At 45.8% G+C, this 14,424-nt stretch overlaps 1 protein-coding gene across 3 annotated transcripts in view; it reads left to right on the top strand.

Moving 5' to 3' along the window:
• Nucleotides 1–4,523, top strand: part of LOC139240981 (cysteine/serine-rich nuclear protein 2-like) — an 81,597-nt gene extending 77,074 nt beyond the window's left edge. For all 3 annotated transcript variants that reach the window (XM_070869613.1, XM_070869614.1, XM_070869612.1), the window contains exon 6: nt 3,405–4,523. In XM_070869613.1, the coding sequence (XP_070725714.1) occupies nt 3,405–3,455 (51 nt within the window). In that variant the 3' untranslated portion in view covers nt 3,456–4,523. The remainder of the gene's footprint in view (nt 1–3,404) is intronic.
• The last annotated feature ends 9,901 nt before the right edge of the window (nt 4,524–14,424 follow it).

Here is a 14,424-nt window from a genome sequence, read left to right as displayed (position 1 = left end):
TCTCTCTCTCTCTCTCTCTCTCTCTCTCTCTCTCTCTCCCTGCCTCTCTCTCTCTCTCTCTCTCTCTCTCTCTCTCTCTCTCTCTCTCTCTCTCTCTCTCTCTCTCTCTCTCTCTCTCTCTCTCTCTCTCTCTCTCTCTCCCTGCCTCCCTCTCTCTCTCTCCCTGTCTCTCCCTCTCTCTGTCTCTGTCTGTCTCAGTCCTTCGGACTGACGTGCTTTCTGTGAAATGTCTTTTATTTAAGGAGATTGGCCCATTGATCTCTTGTAAGTGTAATTTCTCAATGATTTGTACCTTCACACTTACTTTAATCTTTACACAGCCCTGAGTACTTCAAAGCAGTTGGTTCCAAGGTGAACATTTTGTGATTTCTCATCTCAGAATTGTTTTTTTTAATTGGATTTGTAATGCTTTGTGTTTTTGTGTGAATGATGATAAATGAGCGTGCTCAGGCATACATTTTTGAAGTGACCTGTCTGTACAGAAATACGGCCGAATGTTGCCGTCACAAGTAATAAAATGGCCCTATCTCCCCACTTTGTTACCCCGGAGCAATCTCATCATCATAGGCGGTCCCTCAAAGCGAGGATGACTTGCTTCCACGCCAAACAAGGATGAGTTCACAGGTGTTTCAATGAAGGACCTAATATTCCAGATCCCGAACTACATCCTGAAGGGTGGAAGATGCCTGTGCGTGGATTTTTTTAACGTGGGGTGACCGTTGCACACCAGCCACCACACGGGCTTGACAGAGCTAGGTCTTGGTCCAGTGGCAAGGGTTAACCAAGACGTCGAGACCTGCTCTGCTGCACGGACCTAGTGCGCACACATAGCGCAGTGTGGGCTGGGCCTGTGCTGCCCCTGGGCCCCAGATTCACGCCTCTCCTGGGCCCCGATCACTTCCCTCTACAAACTCTTGCTGCTCCTTCGCCCCTCCTGCTGTGCCTGCCCGCTCTGCAATCAGCGACCTGACTTCACAGCCGTCGCCCTCCTGCAGCAACACACGCTGCTCCCTGCAGTGGTATGTCACCACATGCTGCTCCCTCCAATGGCCCCGGCCTGCTGATGGTCTTGCCGATTTCCATTGGAGTCCAATACGAGAGCCACAGTCCCTGTCACAGGTGGGACAGATAGTGGTTGAAGGAAAGGGTGGGTGGGACTGGTTTGCTGCACGCTCTTTCCGCTGCCTGCGCTTGCTTTCTGCATGCTCTCGGCGTTGAGACTCGAGGTGCTCAGCGCCCTCCCAGATGCACTTCCTCCACTTAGGGCGGACTGGTCTTTGGCCAGCGACTCCCAGGTGTCGGTGGGGATGTTGCACTTCATCAGGGAGGCTTTGAGGGTGTCCTTATAGCGTTTCCACTGCCCACCTTTGGCTCGTTTGCCGTGCAATTTGCCCGGAGCAATCTATTGCCTTAACGGCCTACTAATTAATAGCAAAGATTAGAATTAATCTGTGTTATGATTAAATATGTTCCATATTAATTTTAAAAAGCTATTTAAAGGTTTTCCTTTTTTAAATACAGTATGTTGCTTCGAGTTCTGCCCGAGCTACCTTTTAAAAAGATACCATTTCATTTAATAAAATTAACTTCCTCTCCTCCCAATGCGTGCAACTTCCCCAGACCTCTGCCCAGACTGCTCCCTGGGCTGTTGGGTGTACGAGAGCAGTCTGAGACACCAGGGTTCTTTGCTTTTTCTTTCCTCCTCTCCTTGGAGTGTAAACTCCCAGCGTCAGCTCGGTGCCTGTATCATCTGCCCCAACACGAACTGCGGGCACAATCCCATCGCCTGCAACAACCTGGCTTTGAGGTGCTTAATGTGCTGCCACTGAGTCACCTGAGTTCTGCCCCTTTACAGAGAGATCTGCTCCCTGCTGCCGGGACCGTTTCAGGCATCTGCCGATTGAGGACTGGATGCTATCGAGGGGTCAGTGCGCAGACCTTTCATTATGGGATTGCAAGCGGCTGAGATTGACGGGAGTTTGTCTCCTCTCTGCCTACTTTAAGGGGCTGTATGTGACATTTAGTTTGACTCATTTTAGCCCAATTCCAATGGGCATAGACGCACCTGCCCAGAAAGGATTATACTTGAAAGGGCGGCCATCTTCTGATGATTCCAGAACTGGATTACGGGCAGGAATTCTGGCCCGTATTCTGTCCATCATTTAAAAAAATAAAATAAAAGGATCCTGGATGTTTCATCCAACCCCTCCCAAATGTGGTGTATACTTCAAAATAAATGTTCAATGTAAATGGAGTCACACATGATCCTGTTTAATTATTATTTTAAGTTACTGACTCTTTTGAGGGAGGTGCCCTTTGGGAAGCCAGACTGATACATGGGGAGCGAGTTTATTTCAATATTTGTGATTTCGGTGAATTTTTAAAAACTTGACGTGCCCAGAAGTCTCTTGCTGATCACCAGCGAGAGCTTCCCTCACTATGAGGAACAGTTCAATGTGTGGTGGGGGTTCTGTCTTAAGCGTAGTGACTATAACTGTAAGATCACCATTTTTTTTTTTTAATTGCTTGTGTGACCACATCGTGTTTGAAACTGAACAGGTGCCATGTTTGTGAGGGGAAAAGTGTGAATTGGGTGCAGCTAAATATAGCCAAGGTGCTACATGGCTTTGAAAGTCAGATGAAGAGCAGATTTTTGCTGTCTGGTTTGCAAGTTGGGGAGGGAGGTGGAGGCAAAGGAGGAGAACCGATGGGTGAAAATAATCCTGACTGGCCAAACAAAACAGGACAGGGTGGAGCCTACGGCCTAGTCTGATTTGAAGGCCATAGGTTTATGTGGGGAAATTGGAAAATGTCACATTGGTGCAGTTCTGAGGCTGGAATTAAAGTATCTTGTTAGGATGCAGTTGAGGAATTTTGATCCTGCATTTAAATCTCTCTCATACCTAATTTGGGAGTGCTTGATACTAATACCTGCTGCTCAAAATGTTCTATTCTCCAGCACTGGGCATTCACAAAGGTCCAAGGACACTCTTCTGGTGAATAATGAATGTTGTTCTGTTGCCCTTCTAAACAAATGATGTGAAAGAAAAAAAAGGACATTTGTGTAATATGGTTTTCTGTCACTATTGCACTTTGTAAGTGGCCTTATGACCAGATTAGTGCAAATGGTTCTGTAGGTATTGTATCGAATGGAATGTTTCCCATTGCTGCCTCCCGAAGGGGAAAAATAATATTACAATCTTCATTCTGCGGTGAAAGTCATGGAGACAAAAAAAATCTTTTTGCAGCCTGGAAGTCTTTAAGGAGATGACCAAAAATAATGTGAAGGCGCGTAAGTGATTGGTGAATGAGGAAGTCTGCAAGTTCACGAGCCTCATTGTGCTGCAACGCAGTTTGAAATCCCTTCTGCATTAATTTGAAGCCACTTTGTTTTTGCACTGCAGGACTTTAGCAGGATGGCTTCCAAAATGAATCCCCGGATACCACAGCCATGAAAACCTGTTTCTTTTTCTTTTTTTGAATCGCGTTTGTTGTACATCATGACTCAAAACTTGGTGGCTGATGTGAGGTATCTAGAGAAACGCGGCTTCCCAGACACACAACAGCGGCACCGTTTCTAACTGGTGTGGGGGCCAGGAGTCTGTGAAGTGTTTAATTTCGTGAACGTGTAGAGAAAGTGACCTGTTGCTCAGAACGCTGCAATCTCATCGCCTCTGGGACGTTTTAATGCAAAAATTGCGCTATTAGGGCAGCAAACATAGAACTACGCTGCAACGTAGAACTCGGCAATGTCATACCATGCCAGATTTACCTGCCCTATATCCAAGGAGCTCTGCACCAGAAGCTGCTGTAAAATGAGTGTATACGTTGGTAACATAAGTTTTTTTTAACAATCTTCCACATTGTACCAGTTGCTTATATGTAGAGAGCAAAATGAAAATGCACCAACGTGCGATTTATACACCATATATTGCAGTAAATTCAGTGTAAAATAAAAAAAACTTGCAGGCCACAAGGGCTGAGGGGAGAGAGTGTGATTGAGTGTTGGGTTTCAGGGGGCTGCATGTGGCCTTACTGGAAGTCGCCTCTCCTTTTTAAAATGTTCCTGAAATGAGTTGCTTTAAAGTGTGTGTTTTAATGCCAGCTGTCACGATGTGACTGTCCGCAAACTACTGTAGTGTTGGAGACCAAAATTGACGACAAGCCTGTAATAATGCAGGATGGGCATCAGCTGAATGCTTCTAAACCGACCGACAAGAATTGATGTGTTATGTGAACAAATGCAAACTGGTTCATGTCGGAGTTGCTTCTTTCTGACTGTTGTGCCTTGTTATTATGTGTTGGTTGTAATCCTTCTCCTGTTTCTCTCTCTTCCCCTCCCCACTCTAATGTAAAGGGGGGTTACATTCTGCCCTCCAACCATATCCAGGCATGAAAGCGCACAAACACCTCTGCACCATTTTCATCGCAATGCATCCATTGTGTCGCAAAATTGTTGTCTTGACGCAAATTGCAACATTGAATTCAGCGGCTGGCAAACACTGCAAAAATGTTTCTTTGAAATAAAGGCTCTCACCCTTTGAACCACTCTTGTAAGGTTGACTTTCTCCGACACGAGTCCGGTTTCTGTTGTGTGACAATGTTACTGACTGGGTTCCACAATTAAACAAGGCGCAAAGCAAAAGAAAGATTACTCATCACCTCAACTCTTTGATATGGGCCCTGCTCCCCTTCAGTGAACTGCCCCTTGTGTTGCTCCTAGCGTGGTAACTCTGGCTTCGTCTCTCTCTTCCGTGCTTCTGAGTCAGGAGGTTGTGGGTCCAAGTCCCACTCCAGAGACTTGAGCACAATCTAGGCTGACATTCCCACTGCAGGAGCGCAGCCCGTTTTTCCGAGGCCCTGTCTGCTCTCTCAGGTGGACGTAAAAGATCCACGGCCACTATTTCGAAGAAGAGCAGGAGAGTTATCCCTGGTGTCCTGGCCAATATTTATTCCTCAGCCAACACCTAAAACAGATTATCTGGTCATTATCACATTGCTGTTTGTGGGAGCTTGCTGTGCGCAAATTGGCTGCCGTGTTTCCTATACTACAACAGTGACTACACTTCAACAAGTACTTCATTGGCTGTAAAATGTTTTGGGACATCCTGAGGTCGTGAAAGGCACTATAGAAATGCAAGTCTTTCTTTCCAGTGCCACATGAGCCAACCAACTTCTTCCACGACTGTATATCCAGCAGATCGTGCTCCGAGTTGATTTCCTTATCAAGCTCCTTTTTTATGTGGACCGGTACTGAGCCTGACTTGAGACGGACTACGTGTGGTGGGGGAGTCTGAATCCACCTCCATAGGACGTGAGTACCCTGCTGGATGTCAAGCCAGTATTCAGAGGCAGGACCTCTGGTCTCCTGCTCATGGGGATTTTGCCACGCGTCGCCAGTTGCGACCAGTTTCGGGGCCATTGCTGTTTACAGTGCATATAGAAATGTACGGCCCTGGAAAAGACCACGTTAGTGATTTGGAGCTGGGACCAGAAATAAAGCCGTCCAAGTTTGTAGAGGGTTCTTTACAAATACAAAAGGATTTGGGAAGTTTGGTTGATAAGTGGCCTTTATTGCAAGGGGGATGGAGTATAAAAGCAGAGAAGTCCTGCTACAACTGTACAGGGTATTGGTGAGGCCACACCTGGAGTACTGCGTACAGTTTTGGTCTCCTTATTTAAGGAAAGATATACTTACATTGGAGGCTGTTCAGAGAAGGTTCACTAGGTTGATTCCTGAAATTAAGGTCTTAGCAGGAAAGGTTGGGCCTATACTCATTGGAGTTTAGAAGAATGAGAGGTGATCTTATTGAAACATGTAAGATTTTATTTGAGGGGGCACGGCAGGATAGATGCAGAGAGGATGTTTCCCCTCATGGGGGAATTTCAAACTAGGGGGCATAGTTTCAGAATAAGGGGTCGCCCATTTAAGATGGAAATGAGGAGGAATTTCTTCTCAGGGTCGTGAATCTTTGGAATTCTCTACCCCAAAGAGCTGTGGAGGCTGGGTCATTGAATATATTTAAGGTGGCGATAGACAGATTCTTGAACTATAGGGGAGTAAAGGGTTGTGGGGAGCGGGCAGGAAAGTGGAGTTGAGGCCAAGATCAGATCAGCCATGATCTTATTGAATGGTGGAGCAGGCTCGAGGGGCCAACTGGCCTAAAACTACTCCTATTTCTTATGTTCAAGTTGCAAATGTGAATAAATGTAAGGTGATGAGACTAGGGAAAGGAAATCAAACTCTGGGAATATAACTGAAATGCCCCTGGGCACAACCCAGGAGAGGGATTGCAGTGGGTAGCTCACTGTAACCAACAGTGCAGTGTGTGGCAGCAGTAAGGAAAGCGAACTAGATGTATAGACAGAGGACATATCCCAGGCGGGAATAATGAAACATAGAAACATAGAAAATAGGTGCAGGAGTAGGCCATTCGGCTCATCTAGTCTGCACCACCATTCAATGAGTTCATGGCTGAACATGCAAATTCAGTACCCCCTTCCTGCTTTCTCGCCATACCCCTTGATCCCCCTAGTAGTAAGGACTTCATCTAACTCCCTTTTGAATATATTTAGTGAATTGGCCTCAACTACTTTCGGTGGTAGAGAATTCCACAGGTTCACCACTCTCTGGGTGAAGAAGTTTCTCCTCATCTCGGTCCTAAATGGCTTACCCCTTATCCTTAGACTGTGACCCCTGGTTCTGGACTTCCCCAACATTGGGAACATTCTTCCTGCATCCAACCTGTCTAAACCCGTCAGAATTTTAAACGTTTCTGAGGTCCCCTCTTCTGAACTCCAGTGAATACAAGCCCAGTTGATCCAGTCTTTCTTGATAGGTCAGTCCCACCATCCCGGGAATCAGTCTGGTGAACCTTCACTGCACTCCCTCAATAGCAAGAATGTCCTTCCTCAAGTTCGGAGACCAGAACTGTACACAAATACTCCAGGTCTGGCCTCACCAAGGCCCTGTACAACTGTAGCAACACCTCCCTGCCCCTGTACTCAAATCCCCTCGCTATGAAGGCTAACATGCCATTTGCTTTCTTAACCGCCTGCTGTACCTGCATGCCAACCTTCAATGACTGATGTACCATGACACCCAGGTCTCGTTGCACCTCCTTTTCCTAATCTGTCACCATTAAGATAATAGTCTGTCTCTCTGTTTTTACCACCAAAGTGGATAACCTCACATTTATCCACATTATACTTCATCTGCCATGCATTTGCCCACTCACCTAACCTATCCAAGTCACTCTGCAGCCTCATAGCATCCTCCTCGCAGCTCACACTGCCACCCAACTTAGTGTCATCCGCAAATTTGGAGATACTACATTTAATCCCCTCGTCTAAATCATTAATGTACAGTGTAGAAACATAGAAAATAGGTGCAGGAGCAGGCCATTCGGCCCTTCTAGTCTGCACCGCCATTCAATGAGTTCATGGCTGCACATGCAACTTCAGTACCCCATTCCTGCTTTCTCACCATACCCCTTGATCCCCGAGTAGTAAGGACTTCATCTAACTCCTTTTTGAATATATTTAGTGAATTGGCCTCAACAACTTTCTGTGGTAGAGAATTCCACGGGTTCACCACTCTGGGTGAAGAAATTCCTCCTAATTTCGGTCCTAAATGGCTTACCCCTTATCCTTAGACTGTGTCCCCTGGTAAACAGCTGGGGCCCCAGCACAGAACCTTGCGGTACCCCATAGTCACTGCCTGCCATTCTGAAAAGTACCCATTTACTCCTACTCTTTGCTCCCTGTCTGACAACCAGTTCTCAATCCATGTCAGCACACTACCCCCAATCCCATGTGCTTTAACTTTGCACATTAATCTCTTGTGTGGGACCTTGTCGAAAGCCTTCTGAAAGTCCAAATATACCACATCAACTGGTTCTCCCTTGTCCACTCTACTGGAAACATCCTCACAAAATTCCAGAAGATTTGTCAAGCATGATTTCCCTTTCACAAATCCATGCTGACTTGGACCTATCATGTCACCTCTTTCCAAATGCGCTGCTATGACATCCTTAATAATTGATTCCATCATTTTACCCACTACCGATGTCAGGCTGACCTCTCCACTTGAGGGTAGGGACAGTGCCAGCCAACATTCAGCAATGAGAGGAAAAACTGCACTCCTTGATTTTTAAGTCTAACAATTCTTCTTCTTCTTCTTAGGCTAACAATAAACAGCTTCTGAATTCCTTTAAATGACATCCTGCAAGTGTTGACTGTCATTTCATCCCATGCTCTGCAAAAATCTGTATTTATGCCTCATTTAAATCTCCTGCTTTTATTGTGACTGGAATGTGGGATGAGTTGTTAATTAAAGCGCAAAGCTTTTATCGCCTGGAGATTCCTTAATCTCGAATGGAATTTATTCCTACATGACAGCCATTTTGCAGATTGTTGCATGGTCCCTTTAAGAATGCATACATACAGTTAAGTCCAATAAAGTTCTTGAGATTACTGGCACTGTGGGACTAGTGCCTCCCCTCCCCCACTGCCCGGCTAGATTGAGCCATAGCTACATTTTACACAGATGCTGAACAGTGTTGTCAAAAAGCTGCATAGCCACAGTGCAATGGATTTTTTTCCTACAGTCCAGTATTAAGTAATAAAAGTGTTGAAACAAAATGGAAGTTGCCATTTTTGATAATTCACTATTTTTTGCACAAATAAATTGAATTATCCAATTATCATTTGAATTAGCAACACAAATAAGTGAAGTGAGAATTTAGAGTTTTAAAAAAAAATCTGATAATTTGAATTAAGACGAGAATGTATACAATCAGTAATTGCTGTGTTTCAAGTCCCCCTGCCAATATTCAATTACAAAAAAAAAATCCTATTTTTTTTCCCCCCAAGTGTTGTTCAGGGGAGAATGTTGTTCTTCTGTTCCCTGGCCAATATTGGTCAAGATGTGCTATACCCCTCCTCACTCACAATAATGGAGATATAAAGCCTAGCTACCGTCCCATGGAGCTGCTGACAGTCGGGCAGATGATGCACTGTTTTATAAGCACAGCAGCACTTTTCCGTGCACTGCGCAATGTCTTCTGCTGTTAAAGTGCAGCTGTGTGTAATGTGGTGTGTCCCTTTAAGGGCTCAAGGTGGAATTGCTGTGCCTTCCTGGGTCAGTGAGAGACTGATTGCGCTGAGCACTTTCTCGGGTCAATTGGAGGTCAGACTAGTAAGTGCGACAGCTGAAGTGTGTTGGACGCAGATGCAATTTTTTATTATATATATATGTATTAAATTATATTGATTGGGGTAAACCCATTCTAATGAGATGCTGCGTCCATATGTTGTATTTTGTTAATGCCTTTTATATTATTAAGGATATGGAGCTCTCACGCCATCAGTTGGTGCCCACTGCAACAAACTGCTGCATGAAGCTAACCCGAACCGAAAAACCCGAACCATTCTGCAGTCCTCCGCACCAAAGATGATTTTCAAGGCTGGAAGTTCAGCGAGCCTGTACATTGTTGGAGCTTTGGCATCAGAAGCCCCTTGATTCGATTTGTGGCCGCTATCTGCGAGGCGGCAGGTTTACCTGAGAGAGGTATCCCTGGTGCGTGTGAACTTTGGGGACATACGTGCGCAAGGATCAGGCATGCTCATTTTCTTTTCTCTTTCGTCTCACAAGGGCACCCCTCTCCATGTAAAATTACTTAAAGGGGCCACATACTTGGCTTAAAAAAATATGCAAAGCTATTTTTTTCCCCTTTTGGTTGGTCAACATATGACGCAATTAAAGTGAAAGTGTTTAGCAAAAGTCACCTCGATTAGTTTGGGCCCCTTCCTCAGCAGAATGGTAGTTCCCTTTTAAGACAAAAGGGTGAGACAGTCCAGGCTGCTGCTGCCAATGCTGCTGCATGATTGGCTAACGAGGGGAATGACCTTGTCCCCAGGAGAGATGGGTAATGTCTGTGCACGTGTGTTTCTCTTTCCCCCCCCCCCCCCCCCCCTGGGGTGGCGCTCCATCTGGCTTCAGGTGCTTAACTGTGCCGATCCTTAGTTGACCCTTTCCATACTGCAGAGGTACATTAGAGATAACATTCCACGTACATGTATAAATGAGTTCTTTGAGGACACCAAACGATCTTTGGGTAAATTTAAAAATAAATTCACACTAACAAATAAAATCTGCTGGCTGTCGGTTAACCTGCAGCATCAAAAGTAGTTGGGTTCCTTGCTTCAGAAATCGTTGTTCTTTTTTAAAAACCTCAAACTGAGCATAAGCGATGGTCCCTCTTCACTTTGTGTCTGTGTATCTCGTGTCAATCTGTTCGGAGTCTTAAGCACTCCTGATTCTCCTCTCTTGTCCTGACAACAGTTGAGGGGGGGAGAATTTCCGAGCCCCAGCTAAAGGCCAAGTGTGACGGGTTTTCTTGTGGTCAGTTGATTTCATATATTCAGAATTATACCCTCGAGCTCCTGCCCCACATTGGACCTGGCACCGGGAGTTCGCCCAGTGGGAGGATGGGAAAATGCATGTCATCTTTAAAGGGCTGTTGCTGTTGCATTGAGAGAAAATTAAAAGTAAGTGGCTGCATATTCAGGAGCAGAAATTTAGAAAGATTGTACTGACGAAGGTAATTAAAAAAAAAACTTCTATAAAGCCTTTTGGAAATGGATAAAAAATTAAAAAGCCTTTACGAAGGCTATATGTGGCAAAACGTTAGCTGCCGCAATCCAATCAAACTGGGGCCAGTACATTGCTGATGGTGCAGATAATTACCGAGACCAGACTGGAAGGAGGTGGAGGCAAAACTGTTGAGTGCACTGTGTTAAGTATGGAAGAACTCCACAAGACTGAGTACTGTGAGCTAAAACTGATGTGACCTTAGTCTCTTTAATACAACGCCAGAGTGCCTAAGCTGCATGGCAGATAACCTTTTATACTCCCTTGCACGAGGTGTGCAGGTGACCCTTGGGCCTCCAACAGATGCGCCCTCTGGTGGCAAGTCTTAGTGTTACATTGTTTACATACATAACACACTGGTAAACCTTCCCGATATGGCCAGTGCTGTTCCTTTGGTGTAAATTGGCTGGAGGTTTTCTTGCAGCAGACAGAACGAGTCTGCAAGTGCCTCTATCCTGATCCAGAACCTACAGAACCAATTTCCATAGTTACTGTCAGGGCTCTCCGCTATGGTTGGTGGCAACGCAGCAGGTGTGGCCCAGGTAGTTGCAGAAACCTGGCCAATTTTCTGTTCTTGCCCCCTGATACACTCATAATAAAGGATGAAACTGAGTACTGTGAACAATGAGTAAGTGTGACCTTAACTCCTTTAATAAGACTCCAGAGTGCAGGTACCTCGTGGGTGGCCTGCTTATATACCGTGCTCCCAAGGGATGCTGGGATCCTTTGGGACTCCAACAGGTAGGCCCTCTGGTGGCGGAGTGATACAGGTTGCCACGGGTTAAATACATAACACCCCCCTCCTCCTTTGCCTGGGACCACTGAGGTGAGCTGACGTGATATTACTGCTGCACCAACTGAGATCATCACACGGCCAGACGTTGAACTGGTTCAGACGCGAGTGCATTCAGTCACTGCACTATTGCGAGTGGATTTACTAATCTAATGTTATTTGTGGTGGTTGCTATGCCATTTCCAGGCTCAGTGGGTCAAGCAGACCGCTACCTGTTACATTGGAGCCTGCCAGAGTGGGTCCGTGCGCCCTCTTCTCTTCTATGAATGAGTGGCCAGTCTCTGTCCAATCTCTCCCTCATGAAGTGGGGAATCATAAAGGAAATCATCATCACAGGCAGTCCCTCGGAATCGAGGAAGACTTGCTTCCACTCTTAACATGTACTTAGGTGGCTGAACAGTCCAATACGAGAGCCACCTTCCCTTTCACAGGTGGGACAGATTTGCCGCACGCTCTTTCCGTTGCCTGCGCTTGTTTTCTGCATGCTCACGGTGACGAGACTCGAGGAGCTCAGCGCCCTCCCGGATGCACTTCCTCCACTTATGGCGGTCTTTGGCCAGGGTCTCCTAGGTGGCAGTGGGGACCCACATAAGAAATAGCAGGAGTAGGCTGTGTAGCACAGAGCATCAGAAAGACCAAAGCTTGTCCAGTTAGGACCACCCTATCCGTTAGAGTATCGGCTTGTGGGGTTATCTGGAGCCAAGTGGGAAGAATTCCAGCCCCACCCCCATTACAAGGGCAGATCTACCTTCCAAAATGAGCCACTCTAGTTGGTCAATCGTTACCAGTGCCCTGGAGTACTACAGACCGACCTGGTAGCCATCCAGCGATAGGCCTCTTTAAAAATGACGGTGGCTGGAGCATTGATGTCAACATGGAAGTCGACCAACCCCATTTTGAGGACGTTATTGGCTTATCCAAGTTAAAATAGGCCCCTTTGTATTTGAAGACTTTGTTTAAAGCATAAAGCCTTTTTGTTACATACCTGCTTTCTCATTTGTAGAGGTTCTACTGCCAGGATATGTCTCCTGTGGGTTGATGGCCTGATTCTGCAATAGAATCATCTACACAAAAGTGCAGGATCAGTTCATAGATGATGGTGGGGGAGTCCACCTTGCCAGTCTTCCAGATTTAGAACAGGGAATGACTTAGGCTTGCAATAGCTCGCCTTGCGTATATGCCTTCTTGTTGGTGAATGGTACGTGGTATCGTAGATGGAAGACTTAGATGTACAAAGGGGAAAAAGAACATCAACTCAAGCTCCAGCCCCTCAGTTCATTTAAAATAATTCAGAATCAATTAACCCAGCCTCTATTCACACCTGACCCACTTTCAGGAATTATTTTAACAGCAAAAGATGAAATAAAATTATTCTAGAAGCACAGTAGGGTTGAGGTATCCAGACTATATTTGACACCGAGCCACACAAGGAGCTATCAGGGCAAATGCGCAAAAGCTTGATCAAAGAGATAGGTTTTGAGGAGCGCCTTTACGTAGAAAGTTACTTCAAACGGGAAGAAACATGATGAACCTTTGGGGGGGGGGCGGCGGGGGGCAGTTAACAAGCGGAGGGATTTAGTAAGGAAATTTTACTGGGCCCCAATCTCTGGAATTCTATCCTTAAACCTCTCCACTCCTCCCATCTTTCTCGCTCCTCCTTTAAAACCTACCTCTTTTATTTACCCCTCAGTGTCCATTTTGGTCCAACGACCCATTTGTGAAGTGCCTTGGGCCTTTCCTATGTTGAAGGCACTATTTCGACGTCGTTGTTGGCCTCTGGAGAGTAGGCTGAGGCATCTAAAGGCTCTGCCACTAATTTATTGATTTTTGGACTTTAGTACCTATTACGTAGGCAAATCTAATTCACCTGATATCATAGAATGCTTCCAGCACAGGAGGCCACCATTCGGCCAGTCAAGCCCGTGCCGGCTCTCTGCACGAGCATTTCAGCTAGTCCCTTTCCCCGGAGCCCTGCAAAAATTTTTTCTTCAGGTACTTACTTATCCAACTCCCTTTTGAAAGCCACGATTGAGTCTGACTCCACCACCCTCTCAGGCCGTGCATTCCAGATCCTAACCACTCTCTACGTAAAAAAAGTTTTTCCTCATGTCGTCGTTGGTTCTTCTGCCTTAAATCTGTGTCCTCTGGTTCTCAACCCTTCCACTAATGGGAACAGTTTCTATCTACCTCATGATTTTGGACACCTCTATCAAATCTCCTCTCAACCACCTCAGCTTCTCCAGTCTACATAACTGAAATCCCTCATCCCTGGAATCATTCTCGTAAATCTTTTTGGCACCCTTTCTAAGGCCTTCACATCCTTCCTAAAGTGCAGCACCCAGTATTGGACACAATACCCCAATTGGGGCCGAACCAGTGTTTTATAAACGTCCATCATAACATCCACACTTTTGTACTCTGTACCTCTATTTATGAATCCCAGTATCCCGCATGGTTTTTTTAACCACTTTCTCAACCTGCCCTGCCACCTTCAACGATTTGTGCACATATACCCCCAGGTCTCTCTGTTCATGCACCCCCTTCAAGATTGTATCCTTTAGTTTATATTTCCTCTGCTCATTCTTCCTATCAAAATGTATCACTTCACGCTTTTCTGTGTTAAATTTCATCTGCCACATTTTCGCCGTGGTCCCAGTACCGACCCCTGGGGAACACCACTGTTTACCTTCCTCCAGTCCAAAAAGCAACCGTTCACCACTACTCTCGGTTTCCTGTCACTGAGCCAATTTTGTTTCCATGCTGCCACTGTCGCTTTTATTCCACGTGCTTCATCTTTACTGGCAAGCCTATTTTGTGGTACTTTATCAAATGCCTTTTGGAAGTCTATATACACCACCTCAACCGCAATGCCCTCATCAACCCTCTCTGTTACCTCATCAAAAAAACGCTAGATCAAGTTAGTTAAACACGATTTGTCTTTAACAAATCCGTGCTGGCTTTCCTTAATTAATCCACA

The sequence above is a fragment of the Pristiophorus japonicus genome, chromosome X (genome assembly GCF_044704955.1).
Source record: "Pristiophorus japonicus isolate sPriJap1 chromosome X, sPriJap1.hap1, whole genome shotgun sequence".
NCBI classification, from domain to species: Eukaryota; Metazoa; Chordata; class Chondrichthyes; family Pristiophoridae; genus Pristiophorus; species Pristiophorus japonicus.
This window is presented reverse-complemented; position numbering and strand designations above follow the sequence as displayed.